The 23690-nt window shown below is 42.0% G+C and overlaps 1 protein-coding gene across 2 annotated transcripts; it reads right to left on the bottom strand.

Annotated features, from left to right (window-relative positions):
• Positions 1-2505: 2505 nt before the first annotated feature.
• On the bottom strand, positions 2506-20469 carry NKRF (NFKB repressing factor). 2 transcript variants are annotated; one of them, XM_077888736.1, is made up of 3 exons: positions 19770-20469; positions 6559-6689; positions 2506-5483 (listed from the first exon to the last, which is right to left on the bottom strand). In XM_077888736.1, the coding sequence occupies exons 1-3, from the start codon at positions 20033-20035 to the stop codon at positions 3526-3528; spliced, it is 2355 nt and encodes a 784-aa protein (XP_077744862.1). In that variant the 5' UTR covers positions 20036-20469; the 3' UTR covers positions 2506-3525. The 2 variants fall into 2 exon arrangements, with proteins under 2 accessions (XP_077744862.1, XP_077744863.1); XM_077888737.1 differs by lacking the exon at positions 19770-20469 and adding an exon at positions 19512-19546.
• Positions 20470-23690: the final 3221 nt, after the last annotated feature.

Below are 23690 nucleotides of genomic sequence, written 5' to 3'. Positions count from 1 at the left end.
AAGTTCTAACTTGTTGATCCTGACATTCCACCTCTTTAAGAAGCCCTAGCTTAAAAACAAATAGTACCAAACTATTACAAAATGGTATTTTGATTCTTGTGTAAAGTTTGGGAGTGCAAGTATCCTCAATCTTGTTTAAACAAAACTGTTTCCTTCTGGGGAAGCAACCTGTCTCATTTGAAAGAGCCAAGAACAGTGACTTTGTAGAAACTCTCACCTGTCGTCTGGAGTAGGGGCTACATGAAATTAAGTCTCTACATGGGGTGCCTCTGCCTTCCACTTGGGTCATGATCTGGGGGTCCTGGGATGGAGCCCTGCATCTGGCTCCCTGCTCAGCGGGGAGTCTACTTCTCCCTCTGTGTGCAAACCTGCTCTCTCTCAAACCAATCTTAAAAATAAATCTTTGTGGTGTATGTACTACATACATCCTTTAGGACATGGCACTTAAAGGAGCCACAATGAGGCACAATTCATTCAGCACATTGATTTGGTTTGTCCCACCTAGGAGCATCATCCTTAAATATGCTTAATATTTTTCCTCAAGTCCATTTCTGCTTCAAAGCAGAACCACATTAAATTGGTCTTTATTTGATAGATTAGCTTTACATTAATTTTTTCATCCTGTGGCTGAGTACCTTAAGTTTTGACACTGGTAGTACGCTCTAAAAAAATTAAGGTGAGATCCATAATGTGCAGATTTAATGTTTTTCTTTTTATACACCTCCTGAGAAACACTATTCCCAATCTTTTCATGGGATAATCCTTTTAAACCCTTACAACAGTCAAGAAGCCAATCTCTAAAAGCATCGTATCTATGGTCAAAGGCACTACAAAAACCACTCAAACATTTAAAGCAAATTTGCCTTTTTTTTTTTTTTTTACAAATGCCACGGTCTGCCTGCATATAACAATAAAGTTAGAACAAATCTGTGAGGTCCCCTTACAAAAGGCAGTCTGATCTGAACTTGAATCTTCAATTCTGCACCTGCTGGTATGGGGAAGGGGACATGCGGAAGAACCAGTTATAATCAAGAGTCCTTTATTTAGGACCCATCTCCAGCTTCAGGGGTTACTCACAGCCAAGTGAATGCACTGTATTCTACTAAAAAAAAGGATCCCAACAGAATGCATAAAGTTCCCATTCATTTTGCAATCAAAGGGAAGGAAAAAAATCAAAAGTAGATCTGTCAGACTCAAGGCTATCTATATAACTGAAAGACTTTACTTCCTCAGAACATATTTAAGTAATTCAAATAAAACTTGAAGCAGCTTGTTTATCTGTGCAGGTTTTATGGCAAAGTTACTGAGTTAAAAATGACTGCTCTTTAGAAGAAAGGGGAAATACAGGAGCCTACAGAATGGGGACAAAACAGAATGGCAAAGTTGTCAGCAGCTCATTCTTGCCAAACCCATTTCTCAACATAATTTTATTGTCAAGCAGAGTTAAGTAACTTCACCCTTATTCCACATCAATACCAAAGCTGATCTAAGAAGTTAGGAAATCTGAACCCTCAAATCCAGAACCAGAACCAAATGTATAGGTGGCCCTGTTATTTGGGAGGCTCAACTGTGACGTTAATATCCTGTTCTGTTGAACATACCTAAGTAAACCAGATTTATGTGTAACATGTCCCTTCTCCCCACCTCCCTCCCCCGCCTGATCATTTTGGGAAGAGGAAAGAAATGTAGAGAGAGAAATGAGTTTTCACCCCCCCCCCCCAATCCGCAAAGCCACTCTTACTCAAGAGAACTGAAGAATGGCTGGCTTTTCTAACTCACTAATTGAACCACAGCTTCTCAAGGTTGGCCTGAGCTCTGTAGGTTTTTAAAAAAATCCTATAAAATCTATAAACTTTCTAGCTTATATTCCCTTTGCCACTATTAAAACATTATGTGCCAAAATAAAAGGCACACCTCATTTCTCTTCCTACCAACATCAGGAAATACCACGCACTGTAGGAAGAAAGGGAGTTAGGGAAAAGCAAATATCACACAGTTAATCACAATAGGTGACTAAAACTTAGAGATCCAGGTACAAAAGCCATTCCCTTTATATTTTTAAGATACTAATTTAACTACAACGGGCAGCTTCTTGATGCAAAATATAAAAGAGAGGGGAAAGGAAATTCCTGTTTATTGTGGGCCAATTACATGCCAAGTATGGTACTAAATGTTTACAGACACCGTAAACAACCTAATTGTTCTAGCATTTCATTGTTTAACTATCGATATTAATATTCACCTCTAAATACTAATCCTTGATCTATCTGAGATACAAAACCAAAATCATGTACAAGTACACAGCCTGAGATTTTGGCTGCAGCCAGCATGTTGGTCTATAGGAAAAACGTGATGGGTGACTGATTAGCTGTTCGGATCTCCTAAGTCATTATGTGCCTCCACATGTGCTCTGGTGTTGAAATATTTTGTGCAAACACCACTTCCCCTCTCCCAAGACCCAAAATGTCGCTACTAAGCTGCTGCCCAGAAATAAGCACACTGCCATTTTGATCAACGTCAGCTCCTTTTTATTCAGGAAGCATACACTAATTCTTTTTATACATTTTTTTTTACATTCCAGAAATAAGCGAAAATAGCAGTTTTAAATATGTTACAAAGTTGGCTTTTGGGGCTTAATAAGCTTTTTGAGAGAGGGACCAGCCAACTGACCTTTTTCATCAAAGCACCAATGTGTCTTCAGTCTTTTACCAAGCTCTGCCACAGCTGTGGCCGCCCTGATGTGCTGTACATCCACACCGCGTGAAAGCTATAACGGAGAGTTGCTGTGAGTCTCTCTGCAAGGCACCAAGAACAAACAGCTCCAGCTTCCTTTCTTCAGATTGAATCAAAGTTTTTGAAACTTTTCAACTGCTCTCTCAAGTAGTGCTCTCTCAGCATGAAGACTAGAATTTGTTAAAATTCATATATCACAAGATAACAGTAAATCACTTCCAATATTCTGGAAACCACATGATAGAAGTTATAAATAAATGAACACTAAAATTACTTTAAGAAAGTTTTACATCATTTAGTCGGTAAGGACATTTACACATACAGCACAACTTACTGTTAAACATTCTTTAACTGGCTTCACACAAAGATGAAAATAGTAATACAAAATGATCTGACATTTTCAGTAAGTCTGGAATTAAGACTAGTTTTATCGTAGTCAATATCAACTTTACATATTGTTGCAGATGGCTGTGCTATGCCCTTTAAAATGGGAATTTCTTCCTCGGGGTGAAATTCCATTTGGATATGTGTTCTTCCTTTGTACAAACTACTAAAATCTGAGGGACACAGCAATATCAAAGACACAAACAGTAACTGCACAATTTCATCTGCTGGATTAAGCTAATACAAGTGGACAGAATTCTTCAGGTTCCAATATCTAATAAAGCACTATATGAAATGAACAAGGTGAAACATCTTAAGAATGAATATACTCTGCAACCAGGACATGTGGCATTTCTTTAATTCATAAATCTGCCTCATTGGGCATTTACAAAATAAATCAGTAAGAGCTCAATTTGCCTGAGGCATCACAAGCTCATAATGCCCCACTTGGCCTTCCTGTTTGAGCTGATCTAGTAGGTCTTCCTTCCGTCTTTTTCTACCTACCACCAGGTACCTATCGTGGCCTACCCCATGCGACTTACTCTTAAGACCATACTTCTGGGCAATCTGGTGTATCTGCTTCCGCTCATCATTAGTCAGCTCTGTAGAGAAAGTCAAATCTGTGTGGCTCTCTGAGCGGGCATAGTTTCTGATGATCTGTTCAATATCTCTCTTGGCGATTTTATTTACCCTCTCTACATCGAGACCAAGCCCCTCCCGCTTATGCTGCTCTTTGACAGAGATTGGCTCCCGAATGCCCTCACCAGATTTACCTAAACCACCACCCGTCCAGCCCATCTTTCTCAGTAGCTGATTTCCTATGTTATCTTCTTTGATCTGTTGTTTGTAAGCTTCCTCTGCTGAGCGGCCCTGAATTTCATTTCTGGAAATTACATCTTCAATAGCTCCTTTCTTCAAATTGTTAATGACAGTGGGCTGGGTCTTTTTGAGGGTTTTCACAGCCTCCCCAGCAGCTTCATACTTGACTGTTTTCTTCACTCCGACTGCTTCTGCGATAACTTCACTCTCTAGGATCACCTTGCATTTCCATCGGAGGCCTGTCATTCTTTCATAGACATACTCAACTGTCATTCGGTTAAACTGAGCTGTGTCATTCAGCGTGCACACCGGATTTGAAGAATTCTCATAAACAACGAGATCCTTTATATCTTTCTTCTTTCCGGATCCCCTGGGTGAAGAGCCTGTTTGGCATTGTGAGCTTTTGACGGAAGGGTAAGTGGGTTGTGTTTTTTGAAGGATTTTCAACGCCTCATCAGCAGCTGCGTGTTTACTTGTTTTTTTGGTTCCATAACCTTCAGCTAAGCAGTGATCTTGCAGAAACACTCGGCAACGCCATGTGCGATTTGGCATCATCTCATATTTGTATTCAACTGACATTTTGTTGTATGAGGCAGAATTGTTAAGGATACCAATTGCGTCATTTGCATTTTCGGTCAGGACAAAATTGGTCCAGTGTTTGGCGGAAGCATTAAAAATTGGCTGCCCAGAAGCATCTTTAGCCAGCACCACCAGCTCTTCCGGTGGTTTCAGAGCTGGAGGAAATTCGTATGTAGGCATGCCAATCTGACACACCACAAGGTCCTCTCCGATCGTGTGCTTGAATTTCCGTCGGACAACTCTAACTTCAATACGTTTCTGCAAGAGTTTTACAGCTAGCTCAGTAGCTCGATCCCTGGACCCATTCTTGCTGCCAGCATAACCTGTGGTTAAGTAGATATTTTGGCATCTAACTTCACACGCGTAACCATCTGTTAGAAGTTTTTTATTTTTGGGGATGTCAGCAGGAGGGATTTCTTTTAAAGGAGCATATATATACTCAGGGTTTGTCTTACATGCCTGAATACACCGAGTTAACATATATGTATAATTAATCTTATCAGATCCAGAAGTCATCTCTGGATTAGAAAGATTCTTCCAGATAGTTGCTGTTAATTTTTCAATAAAATACTGCTTCTCAGCTACTACTGACTCAGGAAATGTCTGTGATGGTGAAGGCTCAGGAGCTGACTGAGAGTTTGCCTGCTGTGATGTGCTGCTTGGGGCAGGGTTCCCACTGTCAAAATACATGTTGGCTGTTACAGGCTGGTCTTTTGTGAAAATAAATCCTGATGAATCACAATACTGAGAATTCCCATCTTGTATACTGAAAGAGTCTTGAGTATAATCTTGGTAGATGTCTCTTGGCATGCTGGCAAAATGTGTTTGTTCATTTACCTCTTTTGTCTGAGGGCCATAAGGATCTTCCTGTCTTTCATCTTTTGAACTACTAGCTACAAAATGTACAGGCTCAAAACGAGGTCTCGCATGGAATTTGGAACCGGCTTGCTTTTTAGGAGGATTTTGACCTATAGAATGAGTGAAATTTACAATTCATTAAAAAGGGAATATTTAAAAAGAAGCAAACAGGAAAATAGTACCAACCATATTATTTGCAAGCTGCACTGTTGGTACAAGATATTTCCCATCACAAAAACTTCAGGTCATTAGGTGAAGGGACTCAAATATCAATGTAGGATTCCAGCATAAGAAGGGATGTTCCCTGTCCCACATGTAAGGGAAGAAACTCGACAAAAAACATGCCACTGAATCAAGTATGCAGGTCACCACCACACGTGACTGGCAGATGCTTCTGTATGTAATGAGTTAAAGCACAGGTGAAGTGTACTGAGAAAGAGGTTGTTCTAGTATCATCTCATACCACCCATGCTGGAAAGTGCCCTTCTTAAAAACTGCAAATGGACTAGATGGCTCTAATGCGAAAGAGATGATGGCCAGGGGCATTTATACAGCCTCTCTCTTTGTTTTCAGAGGTAAGTAACTTTGCATAGTCCTTTACATGGTTGTGACTAAAACTCAAATAAAAATTTAAAAAAATAATTATCAAAAGATCCCAAAGGTTTTCAACTTCAACATCTTAGTTCTGACCTATTCTGCACAAAAGGGTTGTTTGCTATATTTTATTTATAGAACAAATAGCAGCTGGAAACTAATGGTTTGTGGGGACTATCGAATTTAAAGCTATGGAAGACTCTCTGTTGAGGCCACACCAGACACTAGAGCTTCCTCCCTATAATGCTGCTCAGTAGAAAGCTGGTCCACCTTGGACGCATCCAAGAGGATTCAGTTACTTAGATGTTCAAATGATCAGAGTATAAGGTTGTTGTATTTAGAGGGAGGTTCCATGGCATGGACTTCAAGGATAGCATTATAGTGTGACTTCACTATTTCTAGTTTTCCATTCTATTTAGCACCCTCAAAAAAAAAAAAAACTGCACAGCACTAAAAGTTAGAACTCTTTTACATTTGTGTAACATCCAATGTTACCAATGTTATTTAAAATCATATATCACACTCATATCATTTTTTTTTAAAAACATGTTTTCTCTTCAAATCCCACCTTCCAGAAACAAGTATACTCACCATCACATGTTGAGAGGTGACGTTTTTGGCCTTTGGAAGGTTTGGACAGCATCAGATCATATGACGGCATCTCCCCAATATCAATACCTTCAGCCATTTGGAGAATTTTTTCCATCAGGCGTGGGCTGTACCTATTTAAATTATATAATCTACAGTTAAAACAGGTAAGAATGCAGTTTTTATTTTTATTTATTTTTAAAGATTTTATTTATCCATGAGAGACAGAGACAGAGAGGCAGAGACACAGGCAGAGGGAGAAGCAGGCTCCATGTAGGGAGCCTGGCATGGGACTTGATCCCGGGTCTCCAGGATCACGCCCTGGGCTGAAGGCTGCAGCAATAAACCGCTGAGCCACCCGGCTGCCTCATGAATGCAGTTTTTAAAAAAGCTTCTAGATGAGCCAATCTTGTAATTGCTCCCACAGGACTTTATCAACAGAGTTATCTTGGCTATAAAACAGAAGAATTTGCCCTATAATACTTACCTATCAAATGAGTAGTTATGTTACTGTCATTAGAAGACATACAAACATAAAATAAAGAAATTTAAGTGAAGATCTTATCTTTAATTTGAATTAAAAGCATCCATATAAACTCAAGATTTTTCTATCAGATATGCATATTATATGCAAACAATTACATTTGTTTATTTACAAAAGTACTAAGAGTGTTAAGAGTGGCTGGGTTGTTAACAACCCAACTGTGGTCTCTATCATTTCCCACAAAAAGGAATCTGGGTCCTTAGAGAAATGGCTGATTCCAAGTCTGGGGCAGGAGATGTACAAGGTAAATCTGGGAGATATTTTTGCGTCTGGAAACAAGGAAGCTGTGAAAGATCTCATGGGTTGTGTCAAATGGACTCAGAAGCCAATCTGAACACACTCCTACTGGCCAAGCGAGCCAACTTGAGTAGCACTAAGAATAATAACCTGCAGTAGATTCAGACACATCAAATATGTTAACAATCTATTGGTTTGTATTGATACTTACAAACTCATTATTGGTCACTTTTGGAAGATAGTAGGGAATCAAGTCATTATTCCAAAAACAGGTATTATTAAAGGAAGAAAGCAAGCATTTATCTGCCATGTTCCTGTACAAATTGTACATCAGAACTAAGAGTTGATGAGAAAAACCTCATTAGCATTCCATTAGCATTGGAGCTAACAAAGGAAGGAATGATAGACTACGGCCACATTGCAACCCATAATAAAATAAATAATCATCAATGGCTGCTAAACCTACTAAGTTATAACATCATTAACAAAGAGAAAAGTCAACTAACAGGATGCTGGTACTGCCAGGCTTAGTAGAATGCCTGGCTGTTGCATTTCAATCCAAGATGTATGGACTTATACAACTTTGATTGCAAAGGGATAAGAGGCACAATTTAGAAGACCGCATTTACTGGCAGTTATAGCGAGATGACCTGGCATCTGTGTGCCTGATAGGTTCACACTCTGACAAGTAGAAAGGAAGAAGAATCCATGAATTTTTTTAAATACTTGATATTCTTTTACTTATTCATAGACTTCAGAAGCAAAGGGTTGGGTTAACCACATATCCCAGTTCATGGCATATTGCCAACACTGGGCCCCTTTTTCTTTTATTTGCTTCCTCACTCACTCATGAACATTTATATCCACTCCCCACTGCTGCCCATCTCCATTCTAATATGCTTAGTGTTCAACTTTGTGTACAGATATCCTTGTTATTTCATTGCATTTTAAAATTATTCTTGAGGTGTACAATGTGATATATTGATTCATGTATACGTCATGAAATGATGACCATTTCTATTGCATTTTTAATTTATATAAAATATCTCATTATAGGAAAAAAATAAACCTACTAGGTTAAAAGTCGATGGGGAAGAGAGAAAGAGACCCCCATAAACATGTTCAAGGTACAAAAGCAACTCAATAGAGGAAGGACATCTTTTTCAACAAATGGTGGTGGAGTAAGTGGGCATCCGTCAGCAACAAATGAACAAAACCTCAAACTCAACCTCCACCTCACTTCTCATCCAAAAATTCATTCAAAATGTTATCATGGACCTAAATGGAAAATGTAAAACTATAAAATTTCTTTAAAAACACAGGAGAAAAACTTCAGGATCTAGGGCTAGGCCAACAGTTCTCATACTTGACACCAAAAGCGTGATCCATTAAAGGAAAAATGGATAAAATGGACTTATGAAAATTAAAAACTTCTGCTCTCAAAAGCCCCTGTGAAGAGGACAAAAAGGCAAGTTGCAGACTGGGAGAGATATTTGCAAACCATACACCTGACAAAAAAAAAAAAAAACACAAAACAAAAAGTAGTATGTCTCTCAAAATGCAACAGTAAAAAAATACATATATTAAAAGATGAACAGAACATTTAACCGAAGAGGACAAACATAATGCAAATTAGCACATGAAAAGATAGCCAACATCATTAACTACCAGAGAAATGTAATTTAAAACCACAACAAGATATCACTATGCACCCTTAGAATGGTTAAGGTAAAAAAGAGCAACTACATCAAATGCTGGCAAGGACACAAAGAAACTGGACCATTCATACACTGCTGGTGGAAATGGAAAATGGTATGGCTGCTCTGGATAACAACATGGAAGTGCCTTTTTTTATATGTTTTTTTTTTATTGGAGTTCGATTTGCCAACATATAGCATATCACCCAGTGCTCATCCCGTCAAGTGCCCGTCATCCAGTCACCCCATCCCATAGCCCACCTCCCCTTCCACTACCCCTTGTTCGTTTCCCAGAGTTAGGAGTCTCTCATGTTTTGTCTCCTTCTCTGATATTTACCACTAATTTTCTCTCCTTTCCCCCTTAATCCCTTTCACTATTTTTTATATTCCCAAAATGAATGAGACCATATAATGTTTGTCCTTTTCTGACTGACTGACTTCACTCAGCATAATACTCTCCAGGTCCATCCACGTCAAAGCCAATGGTGGGTATTCATCGTTTCTAAAGGCTGAGTAATATTCCATTGTATACATAAACCACATCTTCTTTATCCATTCATCTTTCGATGGACACCGAGGCTCCTTCCACAGTTGGGCTATTGTGGACATTGTTGCTATAAACATTGGGGTGCAGGTGTCTCGGTTTTTCACTGCATCTGTATCTTTGGGGTAAATCCCCAGTAATGCAATTGCTGGGTCGTAGGGCAGTTCTATTTTTAACTCTTTGATGAACCTCCACACAGTTTTCCAGAGTGGCTGTACCAGTTCACATGGAAGTGTCTTATAAATTAAACATGCAATCACCACATGATGTAAGAACTGCACTTTTTGGGCCATTTATCTCAGAGAAATAAAAACTTATGTTCACACGATAACCTGCACAGGAATGTTCATTGCAGTTTTATTTGTAATAGCCCAAAACTACAATCAGCTCAGAAGTCCTTTAACAGGGGTGCCTGGGTGGCTCAGTTGCTTAAGCGTCTGCCTTTGGCTCAGGTCATGATCCCAGAGTCCTGGGATCGAGCCCCGCATCGGGCTCCCTACTCTGGGGGGAGCCTGCTTCTCTCTCCTCTGCCTCTCCTTGCTTGCTCACTCTCTCGGTCAAATAAATAAATAAAATCTTAAAAAAATAAAAGGGTGTGTGAGGGATTCCTTGTAGTACTGGAAACTGTTCAATATCTTGACTGTGTAATAAATTGCATTCAGGGACACCAGGGTGGCTCAGTGGTTGAGCGTCTGCCTTTGGCTTTAGGTCATGATCCCGGGGTCCTGGGATCAAGTCCCGCATCAGGCTCCTGGCAAGGAGCCTGCTTCTCCCTCTGCCTATGTCTCTGCCTCTTTCTATCTCTCATGAATAAATAAAATCTTTAAAATAAAATAATTACATTCAACTAAATTCACACACACACACAAATACTAATAAAACTGAGAGACTAAAATAAAACTGGGAGACTGAATAAAATCAATGGATTGTTAACAATGTCATTATCCTGGTTTTGATATAACACAATAATTTTGCAAAATGTTATCATTGGGGCAACTGGGTCGAGTGCAGGGCATCTCTTTGTATTATTTCCTACAGCTGCATGTGAATCTACAATTCACTCAATAGAAATTTCAATTAAAAAAGTTGATGAGAACTTTATAATCTTACTATCACTGAAAAATGAGACAAGCAGACATGTGTCCCCTTATAGGATATGACAAGAAACACAAAGCACTATCTATAAAGTACTGTCTTTCAAATAATTGAACTTGAACCTAATCAAGCCCTTTACTCCCAGAAATATGTTAAACATCACCATAAAAACATAGCCAGCCAAATCTACAATGAAGGGAACACTATGTGACAATCCAATTTCTTCATCAAATAGACAGCATGAAAATAAAAGGATAGGGGAATGGGGTTACAGATTAAAGGAGACAGATCAACCAAATACAACGCATGGACCTGGTCTGGATCATGAATCAAACAAACCAACTGTATAAATACAAACGAGGGGAACCTGGCTGGCTCCATTGGTAGAGCATGTGACTCTTGATCTTGGGGTTGTTAAAGTTCGAACCCTTGTGTAAAAATAAAATTCAAAAAATACACTTTGGGGATGCCTGAGTGGCTCAGCGGTTGAGCGTCTGCCTTTGGCTCAGGGCGTGATCCTGGGATCCAGGATCAAATCCCACATCGGGCTCCCTGCATGGAGCCTGCTTCTTTCTCTGCCTATGTCTCTTCCTCTCTCTCTGTGTCTCTTATGAATAAATAAATAAAAAATCTTTAAAAAAAAAACCACTTTGAAACAAATGGAGAGGGATGCCTAGGTGGCTCAGTGGTTAAATGTCTGCCTTTGGCTCAGGAAGTGATCCTGGAGTCCCGGGATCGAGTCCCACATCGGGGTCCCTGATTGGAGCCTGCTTCTCCCTGTGCCTATGTCTCTGCCTCTCTCTCTGTGTGTCTCTCATGAATAAAAAAAATAAAATATTTTAAAAACTGAAACAAATGGAGAAAACTGAACATGGAGTAGGCATTAGATGATTTTAAGAAATTAATGTTAATTTTGTTGAGTGAAATAATGGTATTATGACTTTATTTTTTAAGTAGGCTCCATAGCTAACATGGAGCCCAACATGGGGCTTGAACTCATGACCCTGAGATCAAGAACTGAGCTCTGAGCGGAGATTAAGAGTCAGACATTTAACTAACTGAGCCACCCAAGCACCCCTATTATGATTCTATTTTTTAAAAATTCTTATCTGTGGGGCACCTGGGTGGTTCAGTCGGTTAAACGTCCGACTCCTAATTTTGGCTCAGATCATGGTCTCAGGGTTGTGAGATGGGAGCCCAGCAAAGGGCTCCACACCCAGTGGAGCTTGCTTAAGATTCTCTCTTCCTGTCCCTCTGCCCCTCCCCCTGGTAAAAATTTTTTTAAAAAATTTCTTATCTGGTACGGATACATACTAAAGTATTTGCAGGTCAGGAATGGTGTCAAGATTTTCTTTACTATACTCCAAACTATCTCCCACAAAAAAACGGGGCACAACAGAAGAAATGAGAAGGGCAGCATGACAGACCTTGATATTGCTGAAGTTGAGTGATGGGTACATGGAGGTCCAATAAACTCTTATTTTTATGTGTTTGATTTTTTCCATAATAGAAAGCTTCAAAACATATCATTTTCATTTTTAAAAATTCTATTTATTTATTCACGAGAGAGAGAGAGAGAGAGAGGCAGAGACACAGGCAGAGGGAGAAACAGGCTCCATGCAGGGAGCCTAATGCAGGACTTGATCCCAAGACCCCAGGCACGACCTGAGCTGAAGGTAGATACTCATTGAGCCACCCAGGTGCTCCAAACATATAATTTTTTAAAGATTTATTTATTTATTCATGATAGACGGGGGGGGGGGGGGGCAGAGACACAGGAGGAGGGAGAAGCAGGCTTCATGCAGGGAGTCCTACGCGGGACTCGATCCCGGGACTCCAGGATTGCGCCCTGGGCCAAAGGCAGGCGCCAAACTGCTGAACCACCCAGGGATCCCGAAACATATAATTTTTAAAAGGGCTCCTTATAAAGTAGATTGGCTGCTTGACAGAATATCATATAACTGCAGAGAAACAAACATACAAGCTCCAGTGAAGTTTTTGTTATCATGGGGACCTACTCACCCTTCCTACCTTGAGAGCTTTTCCTGGCCTATAACCAAAGAAAAGAGACTACTGGTGGCATTTGGGAAGAATGTTCTGAATGTGAAAAACTATCACACCTTTACATGAATAGGTTCTGAACTTGAAGGAAACATTTTCCACATTTGGCACAACTGGTTCCACACCCATCGGACATCTTTCCTTGCAAAGCAGAGAAGTCAAGACATGGTGGCCTTCACTGACAGATTAGATTAGCATGAGCTAGCTCAGTTGTAACCTGCACTTCCCACGGATAATTGCTCATATTGCGGCTGCTAACATCAGCTTTTAAATGCCAAGAGTAACTTTATTTTCATTTATTCTTTTTTTAAGATTTTATTTATTTATTCATGAGAGACAGAGAGAGAGAGAGGCAGGCAGAGACACAGGTTCCATGCAGGGATCCTGATGTGGGACTCGATCCGGGGACCATGGGATCACGCCCTGAGCCGAAGGCAGATGCTCAACTGCTGAGCCACCCAGGTGCCCCTATTTTCATTTATTCTTATCTAAACATCAGAAAGTATAGCCTTGGGGCAGCCCGGGTGGCTCAGCGGTTTAGCGCCTCCCTTCAGCCCAGGGTGTGATCCTGGAGTCCGGGATCGAGTCCCATGTCAGGCTCCCTGCATGGAGCCTGCTTCTCCCTCTGCCTGTGTCTCTGCCTCTCTCTCTCTGTCACTCATGAATAAATAAATTAAAAAAAAAAAAAAAGAAAGTATAGCCTTAAAAAAAGAAGGTGGGGATCCCTGGGTGGCTCAGCAGTTTGGCGCCTGCCTTTGGCCCAGGGCGTGATCCTGGAGACCCGGGATCAGGTCCCATGTCGGGCTCCCTGCTTGGAGCCTGCTTCTCCCTCTGTGTGTGTCTCTCATGAATGAATAAATAAAATCTTTTTTAAAAAAAGAAAGTAAAACCTAAAACATTATACTTTCTATATATCACTTCCATTCAGATTTGGGAGTCCAATCTCTAAGGTATAGAATGAAAACAAAAGATTATGACAATAAAAGTCTATGCATCTTAACCTGGTAATGCCAATTTTTCTACTTGAATTGGTACTACACTCAAGCCACTCACCTTGAGTTCCAGTCAAAATTGTCCAGACTTCAATTCCAGCCTGATTCCAAATATGGCATACAACTGTAAATGGCATGTATGTCATACATAGAAGCGTGCATGAATGATGCATTTGGGGCTCATTCCATTCACTTTTCTCTCCAGTTTCTTCCAGCATCAGTGATGATTATACCTACTTACTCTTCCCTATTCATTACATCTGCCACAAAATTCAACATCACCCATGGGCTATAAAAATAAACCTTTGCGTAGGTTGTGAACACAGTCAGCTTCTCAGTCCTTTATTAGGAAGTCATAATACTGAGGAAACCCAACCAGCTCAAACAATAATGGAAAAGACTCTATAGTACCTAACTATTGACTATTCAGAGAACAATGTAAATATTAATCTAGAATCTTTAATAAGACCATTAGGATTTCATTCTCTCCTCTAAAATTCTTCAGAGAATAGCTATCCAAGAATAAAGAAGTGGTTCCACAAATTTTATATAAGCCAAGCCAGTAAAGCTTTTATTACTGTTTTCCATTATATATTTTTTGTAGATTTTATCTTTAAAAGATTTATTTAATGGGGACACCTGGGTGGCTCAGTCAGTTAAGCATCTGCCTTTAGTTCAAGTTATGATCTTGGAGTCCCAGGATCAAGCCCTGCATCAGGCTCCCTGCTCAGTGGGCAGTCTGCTTCTCCTTCTCTTTCTGTCCCTCCCACCACTCATGCGCTCTCTTGCTCTCTTTGAAATAAAGAAATAAAATATTTTTAAAAATAAAAATAAAAGCAGCCTCTACATGTGGGGGAAAAAAAGATTTATCTATTTGAAAAAGAGAGAGAGAGAGAGAGAGAGAACGAGAACACGAGCAGGTGGAGATGAGGGAGAGGGAGAGGGAAAGAAAATCCCAGGCAGACTCTGTGCTGAGCACGGAGCCTGATGCGGGGCTTGATCTTATGACCCTGAGGTCAGGACCTGACCAAAATCAAGAGTCAGATGCTCAACCAACTGCGCCACCCACGCTCATCTAAAGGTGTTACTTTAAAATCTATAGGACACCTGGGTAGTGCAGTTGGTTAAGCATCTGCCTTCAGCTCAGGTCATGATCCTGGGGTCCTGGGATTGAGCCCTGCATTGGGCTCCCTGTTCAGCAGGGAACTTGCTTCTCCTTCTCCTGCTCCCCCTGCTTGTGCTGTCAAGTAAATAAATAAAATCTTTAAAAAAAAGATAAAACCTACTATGAGGGGCACCTGGGTGGCACAGACAGTTAAGTGCCTGGCTCTTGATTTCAGCTCAGGTCCTGATCTCAGGGTTCTGAGATTGAGCCCCGCCTTGGGGCTCTGCGCTGAGTCTGCTTGAGATTCTCTCTTGCTCTCTCTCTCAAATAAACAAATAAATCTTTTAAAAAAGTAACATCTTTACTCCAGAAATTTTAGAGAACCCACCAAGAAAAGCACCTAGAAACCCAACCACTGATAACTTCATTAAAATTTTGGAGTTTACTTTTTATTCCTTGTTCTATGCTTTCCATTCCACCTCCCCCCAAAAACTCCTATGAGATCACCTATGTTGATTTGCAATCTGGCAGGATAGGGAGTTGTTCTTAATTTACTGTATAAGTTTTGTTCTATGCCATTACCACATGAGTTTTAATGGCTACACAGTATTTTACCTTATGGACAGACCATGATCCAATTTATCATTAAGGCAAATCTAATACAGTAATTTTACAATGCATGCATATTATATATTTAAGTTTAATTTACCCATTTGATCATAAATGCTTAAAAAACAAAATCAAAAAGCCTCAGCAGGTCTTTAGGGTTTTTAAAGATAGCTTATTATGTACTAAGCTTTTAAATCAGCATGTATTAAGCTTTTAAATCAGGATGCTATTCAACCGTCCCACCAAGCCTGACATACATAAAGATGATTTATAATGGACAAAGACATGTGACTTCATGAATCTTACATTCTTGAAAAAAGATAGGCACATACTTATGATCTACAAGGCACCTGTAATTTAACAAATATCTAGCAATGCTTCCAAAATTAAAAAAAAAATTTATTAAACTGCTCTCCTGGGTCCAAAAAAACGCTGAGGTTTGAAAACTAAACAAATCTAGATTTCCAAGTATAAATTTATTTATTTAAAACTATCAATAAGATTCTTAACATCATAAGTGAATAACACACAACCAGATAATTGATAAATCTTTTGAAAGCTCTCACACTTCTTTAGCTGGTGACTGATGCACACTACCTATGTGCAAAGTTAGTTTCACAACACGAACTCAACTGGCACCTACCTTACAAAAACCAGTCTCACAGCAACAAGGAAGAGACCATCAAGGCGGCAAACCTGGTTTCATTTTAAAATATAGATACACTATCTACAGTTTTTTTTTAATTTTTATTTATTTATGATAGGCACACAGTGAGAGAGAGAGGCAGAGACATAGGCAGAGGGAGAAGCAGGCTCCATGCACCGGGAACCTGACGTGGGATTCGATCCTGGGTCTCCAGGATCGCGCCCTGGGCCAAAGGCAGGCGCTAAACCGCTGCGCCACCCAGGGATCCCTATCTACAGTTTTTAAGTAAAAATCATACAGTTCCATGGGACACCTGGGTGGCTCAGCGGTTGAGCTTCTGCCTTCGGCCCAGGGCCTGATCCCGGAATCCTGGTATCGAGTCCCACATCGGGCTTCCTGCATGGAGCCTGATTCTCTCTCTGCCTATGTCTCTGCCTCTCTCTGTGTGTCTCTCATGATTAAATAAGTAAAATCTTTAAAAAATTTGTACAATTCCCCAGCGTCCATATGAACAATTATGTAAGTGCTACAGATGCAATTGATTAGAAGACCGCACTAACTTTGTTTCAGAGGTAGAGTTTAGTGACTCATCAGTTGCATATAACACTCAGTGCTCATTACATCAAGGGCCCTCCTTAATGGCCATCACCCCGTTATCCCACTCCCTCACCCACCCGCACTAACCTTTCATTGGCCACAAGATATATCTTAGAAATTGCTAGCAAAAGAAATTCTTTTGACAGTTGTTTACTTTTATGAAACAGACAAAATAGTGAAGAGAAATAACTTCAGTTATTTGAGCTTCCTAGTTGCCTGGGCCTATGAGGGAAAAATGATCAAAAAGCAGATTGGAAAACACTGCAAATCAGTGGTTCTTGTGGTATAATCAATGGACCAGCATCTCCTAATCATCAGTATCACCAGGGAACTTGTTAGAAATGCAAACTCAGGGGTCCTACCTCAGACCTACTGAATCAGAAAGCCTGCGGTGGGGCTCCACAGTCTGTGCTTAACAAGCCTAATGGTTGATTCTGATGCTTAAGTTTGAGAACCACTGTTACAGAACTGAGATATTTGAGCTTGTTACATTTGTTACATGCAAATCGCCACTATTACCAAAGGAATGAAACAGTTTGCCTCCCTGTACATGTTGAGCTCCCCCTGGCTTGGTCTTATGATCAAGGAGTTTCCAAAGATATCCTTGACCTAAGAGTTAGTTCAGCCCCCACTAAAAAGAACACAAAAAGCCCTTCATTGGGGAAAAAAAGTGCTACTATTTACAACCTGTTCCAAAAATCAAGGGATGAACAACGAATTAACAATTTAAATTTAGAATGGGCTGTTGCACATGTATTCTGCAGTTCCCTTGAGAGAACAGTCTTCTGTCCCGGAAGAACAGACCAGAATATGAGCTGTGCCAACATCAACTTTAAGAAGTACTGGAAAATAGACTCTACCCACCTGAAGCTGACAGCTAACATAAAGTCTGACTAAGGTGGAAAGCTGCACTTGGTCCCTAGCTTCCAAGATTCTTTATTGCCCTTTCCCTTTCTCCTGTAACTATTATCAGATATAATGCAAACATTATTCTTCAGTAAAGCTATTTGATAATGTTGTGGCAATTTTGCAGTGACAGAGCTGACTTAACTAAAATGTTACATGATATAATAATGTGTGCATGTGTGTGTATATTCATCATGTTACACACACACACTCTACACACAGATGTGCTTGGGTGAGTGCATATGCACACAAAATGTCCTGGATGCTTGAGCTTTTAACACCAACTATCTTTGGCCTGCTTTGTATTGCTTAATGCCCTAGTTTATGTAAAGGGCTGTTGTTCTTGGAATGAAATCCTGAGATAATAATGATGTGTCTTGTGTCAGTTACTTCCTTTCACTCCTGGTCCATCCTTCCCAAATATAGCAGTGGTGTCTCAGTGGAAAGGGCATCAGAGGACCTGAGTTCTAGCCCCGACTGTAGGATCTTGGAAAAGTCACTTAACTTCTTAACCTCCATTGATTTAGCTGTAAAAATGAGATACCATCTAATTCCCAAGATTGTCGTATTACGAGAGATACATAAATTAAAATATTTTATACATTATAAAGCTATATTCATCTGTTACCCCACACATATTTATTGAGTGGCCACTGTGTAGAAGACACTCTTCTGGGCCCTGAGGATAAAGGTGTGAACAAGACAGCAAAAACCTCTTCCCCAAAGGAGCTTAGACTCTTGTGAGAAGATTTATTATTAATACAATAGATAGTTCCCACATGTAAAAATTTTTTCAGGATTCAAATTTCCCTTGGCCTTCTGTGATATCACGGAGATGTATGATTATAGGATAAGGATACTTTTTTAACTGCAAAAACAATATTGTTAAGTGAAGGTCAATTAGATTTATCTGAATTGATTACTAACTGAGGCTTCCTCATTGTAACCAGTTCCTCCAGTGAAATCATCATTGTCTCTGGAGGCAGAAATTATACTAACCTAGAGAATATAGGAAAAAATAAACTTTGGTGATTAGAGCAGAATAAAGTATACACTGGATACTATGTTTAACAATTACAGGTAGAAGTAGACAATTCTATTTTTCTGAATCTGTTATGGTCATTCTTAGAACTGAATTGGCTGAATTTGATCTGATCATTTTCCAGAATTTCTCATCCTTCCTAATAAAAAATTCACGGTGAGGCAGGAGTGTCCAACAAAAGAAGCCTCTCAGTCTATCAAAGGAATGATTAGTCTAGGACTGATTTGGGGGTGCTACTTGGACAGAAGTCCAAGTAGCCTGTTTAAAAAAATGCGTTGGAACCATACTGCAGTCTCCATTGAATGCAAAGAGCTCTCAAAGAGGCCTGTTCAGAACGCGCACCAGGATCTAGGGAAGGGGGGAGGGAACGAACACAGACACACAGACACACACACACAGACACAGAGACAAACACACCTAAAACCTCACCCAGAGACCAAATATTAATCCTCCAGATCACATTTAAGGTGAAAGGAGGGCAATCCATTTTTAGAGTAAGATATATCCATCTCTTTGTTTGCGTCCAGGCACATTATGCGCAAATCTACAAGCGAGGCGGACCCTGCAGCTGAGAGACCTCATACAAACCGCCTCCCCAGGAGAAGACAGAAAAACCCCGCCGCCCGGGAGCTGGTGCTGTTTTATTTAATGGGGATAGAAAGAGGGAGTGGTCAGGAGGAGATCAGCAAGGTTCCCCTCGTCCACCGCCCTCCCCCCACCCCCCGCAGCCCGCGCAGACCCTCGAAGCCCGTACTGTCGAATATCTCTGCGGATACCGCATCCTTGGAAGGTCCTACGCAGGTCCGAGATTCTGCTATTCGTCATTTCCCACGCCCTCCAAAACCAGCGCCACAATGACCACCCCTCAACAATCCTCTTACAGGTGCTGCTTTATCTCCATCCCTGCTCCTAGAGGAGCTGCTCCCGTGATCCCCGCACCCTTCTTCTGGCTGTTATGTCATATCCTCTACCTCGCTTGGCTGATCGCCCCAAACCAACACTGAACCCTCTGGTGTCCTCCAGCACCTCCAAATCTCTAGCCTCTAACCCCTCGTCCGTATCCTGCCCCCGTCTCTATCCCGACCCCCATCATCGAACCCCTTACCCCGTCCCTAACCGGACCCTCACACCTTCCTCACCTGCAGCCCAGGAAAACGTGGTTGGTCCAGGCGGCGGAGAGCGCGAGGAGCTGGTCCAGGGCAGCCCCGGGATAGCTGTGCAGGTGCCGACAGATGAAGCTGCGCCGCAGAGCCCACTGCCAGTCACTTTCGTGGCTATAGCGCCACTGCTCCAGCACTGGCTCGGGCGGGGGCGGCGGGAGGGGCGGCAACGGCGGCGGCGGGAGGGGGGGCAGCGGCGGCGGCGACAGGAAGTCGCCCCCCAACAGCAGACGTCCGCCAGCCATCTTCTCCGCCCCCAAGCAGGGACCCCAAGGAAGAAGCCGGCTACCCACCAGGAGCGAGCGGGAACGGGGGTCGGTGGGAGGGGCCGGGTGAGGAGGGGCGCTCCTAGGCGCGAAGACCAACTCTCAGGGGACTGGAGTGTGTGCGGGGGGGGGGGGGGCGACCGTTAAAAGGAAAAGGCGAGCACGAGCTCACGTCCCGACGCCGGGGCTCACGCCGGCAGCACTCCTCCAACTCGTGGAGGCGCAGGAGAGCGCCCGCCGCAGTCACACGCGCGCCGGGGAGGCCAGGCCCGGCCCGGTGCTCCGCACTTCCAGCGACCCGCAGACCCACACACTGCGCGGCGACCGGGGGAGCCACCAGCACGCGCTGCTCCCCCTCCTCTAGGCTCTAGCCTACCTACCCGCGTGCCGCCCCGAGGTTGTGAGGCCAGTGCGCGTGCGCCGCGGCTGTTCCCTAACTTCGAAATTCCGTCGCCAAATCTCGCGCGAGGTAGATTTTCCCCTCCTGTGACGACTAACGGCCTTTGACGCACTACGGTGACAAGCGGAGGGCGGGGACTTTGGGAAGGGAATTTTGGAAGGTTCTCTAAGGTTCGGGAACAGGATTCCGTGAAATCCCTGGAAGGCGACCTCGGATGATTGTTGGCCCAACAGTTCGCCTGGCGCTTTTGCTGGGGTTTGAGCCGTGGGACAGTAGGACCGTGCCTTTTGGCGGGGGATGGGGGAGGGGTGGACACTTCGGTTTAGATTTTACACTTTTAAAAAAATGTCAGCTCCCTGAGGGGCTTTTTCTTCACAGTCCAGCTTAAAAACCTCTGCATCGTGAGCCATTAGCTTTGCATTTTATTGTGAAAACATAGGGAATATGTGACACTTGCAAAGAAAATCATCCACAGCGCCACTTCTCCAGTCAGCCACTTGCATCATCCATATGCCATTCCAATTGCTGGCAAATACAGGCACCATGTTTACACAGATCGGATCGCAACTGCAAATAATTCTGTGTCATGTATCAATTTAAAACGTGCAAAATATTACGAAACACAAAAAGAGCTCAAAGTAGAAAGTTAAAAGCTGCACAGCAGCAAATGGCTAAATCACTCTGTCGTCACACGGATCACTCCACCTGTGGGTCTGCTCCAGGCAGCTTCCTCAGTCTGTGTCTGCGCCAACCTGCGATAGTCAAGTAATCAACAAATGTCTCTCAGCTGGGATTTACACAGCACCTCCTGTACGCTCAATACAGTAGAAATACAAAGGAAAAAGAAACAGGGGGATCCCTGGGTGGCGCAGCGGTTTGGCGCCTGCCTTTGGCCCAGGGCGTGATCCTGGAGACCCGGGATCGAATCCCACATCGGGCTCCCGGTGCATGGAGCCTGCTTCTCCCTCTGCCTGTGCCTCTGCCTCTCTCTCTCTCTCTCTCTCTGTAACTATCATGAATAAATAAAAATTAAAAAAAAAAGAAAAAGAAACAGTGTTTTCTCTGTTGTCCTAGAACTGATTACAGTCTTGGGAGGGAGAAAATAGTCTTGCATCAAACTCACCGTACCACTGGCAGCAGGACCATTGGATGAGGTGGCTTTGACTCACTGCACTCTTTAACTCTTTAAATGACATACTTCTCATTATATGACACGTCTTATGTGTAGGGGTATATTGGACTAAGAAGAGCAGAAGATATCAGCAGTTTTCACACTGTTTCATAATGATTTTATTTCTGTCTGTCCCATTATGCAGAGTGTGCTTTGTCTTTGACCCAATGGTAAGCATTCATGTTTATTGAAGTAATGGCTGTCTTTAAACCATCAAATCAGAGAACATACTAGGAAGGAAGCTTTGAAATCATACATTCAAGTCACCCTTGTATGAGTGAGAAAAATAAGGCCAGAGAGGTGAATTGACTTGCTGTAGGCTGTACAGATTGTTCCCGGCAAAGCTGAGATCAGAATCTCTGTCACCTGACTCCTTTATCCGGTGTTTCCCCAGACATTTGCCACTGCATTGCCCTGGGTTGTTTCTTCTTCTCCTTCTCCTCCTCTTTCTCCTTCGCAGCATGTATCAACTTTTTAAATTTATTTTTTTAAAGTTTGACTGTTCCCACCCCCCAGGAATGTTAGCTCTATGAGAACAAGAAACTCATCCATCTTGCTTTTAGCACCTACACCTGGCTCCTGTAGACACTCCAGAGATATTTGTTGAATTAAATGAATCATTGAATGAATGAATGAATGAAGGTTCTTCCCATTGTTCCAATCTTGAGAAATTCATTTTCTTGGAGCCTACATTTTAAGCCGATTTGTTATTTCACAGCTGGATTAATTTCTGCCTTAACTGCCAACTTTGATCAAAATCAGCATTGTAAAAAAAAAAAATCAGCATTGTATTCAATATCCTAGAAAAATATTTGAAAAAATAAAAACGACTTCCTCTCAGCTTGGATTAAAACTTTTCCATCAGGGATCCCTGGGTGGCGCAGCGGTTTGGCGCCTGCCTTTGGCCCAGGGCGCGATCCTGGAGACCCGGGATCGAATCCCACATCAGGCTCCCGGTGCATGGAGCCTGCTTCTCCCTCTGCCTATGTCTCTGCCTCTCTCTCTCTCTCTCTCTCTGTGACTATCATAAAAATAAATAAATAAAATTAAAAAAAAAAACTTTTCCATCATATAGCAACAAATTATTGTAATCTGAGTTTTGAACTTGGATTACAAAATGAGAGGCAGTGAAACTGATATTAGAGGCCATTTGCGGGCAGCCCGGGTGGCTCAGCAGTTTAGTGCTGCCTTCAGCCCAGGGCATGATCCTGGAGTCCCAGGATCGAGTTCCACGTCGGGCTCCCTGCATGGAGCCTGCTTCTCCCTCTGCCTGTGTCTTTGCCTCTCTCTCTCTCTCTCTCTCTCTCTGTCGCTCATTAATAAATAAAATCTTCAAAAAAAAAAAAGAGGCCATTTGCTTTGGGACAGCCATAACTGGATTCCATTTGTAACTCCACTGTGAAAAAAACAGTTCCATCCTCTGGAAAACGGAACAAAAATTTGCATGACTCTCCATGACCTTCTTTCCCTGACAACCCTTCATTTTTTAAAAAGATTTATTCATCTATTCGTGAGAGACACACAGAGAGAGAACCAGAGTCACGGGCAGAAGGAGAAGCTCACTCCCCACAGAGAGCCCAATGCGGGACCAGATCTGGACGCCCAACCACTGAGCCACCCAGGTGTCCCCCTGGTAATCCTTATAATCAAAAAAAATCCTTCAGCCAACCTATGTTCAGCCCATTCCCTTCTCACAAGCCACAGAGATTTCCTTAGTGAGCAGGAGCTGAGATCTCTAAACAGAAGTAAATTATTTGAATAATGGTTGAAGAGAAGTGTAGGAGGGAGCCATCACAATTCTAAAATGATACAGAAACTTCCTGAAATCACCCATCCTCCTCTCCTTCATCATCTTTCTCTGCTCCAACACAGGCTCTTGCCACTGTCTTTACACTACACACACTAACAGCTCTGAGCTTCCCTCCCTACCCTTTCCTATGGAGGAATCAGTGACTGATTAAAGGACAAAGGACAGAGACGTAGAGCCTGGCCCCACCCCCCATACGTTATCCCAGAAATTAGATCACCAAAAGTTCTTGACCAGAGTAGTCTGCGCTACAATA

This window comes from Canis aureus, chromosome X, assembly GCF_053574225.1.
Source record: "Canis aureus isolate CA01 chromosome X, VMU_Caureus_v.1.0, whole genome shotgun sequence".
In the NCBI taxonomy this organism is placed as follows: Eukaryota; Metazoa; Chordata; class Mammalia; order Carnivora; family Canidae; genus Canis; species Canis aureus.
Note: the sequence above shows the minus strand (reverse complement) of the source record. Positions and strands in the feature narration are given on the sequence as shown.

Bases quoted from the DNA above. Each gene is read 5' to 3' on its own strand.
- NKRF (XM_077888736.1), bottom strand. From the start codon at position 20,035: ATGGCTGGCGGACGTCTGCTGTTGGGGGGCGACTTCCTGTCGCCGCCG. The intron at 6,690-19,769 runs GTGAGGAAGGTG...TAATTTAAATAG, and splicing joins CACGTTTTCCTGGGCTGCAG to GTACAGCCCACGCCTGATGG. The intron at 5,484-6,558 runs GTGAGTATACTT...CTCATTCTATAG, and splicing joins TCACCTCTCAACATGTGATG to GTCAAAATCCTCCTAAAAAG.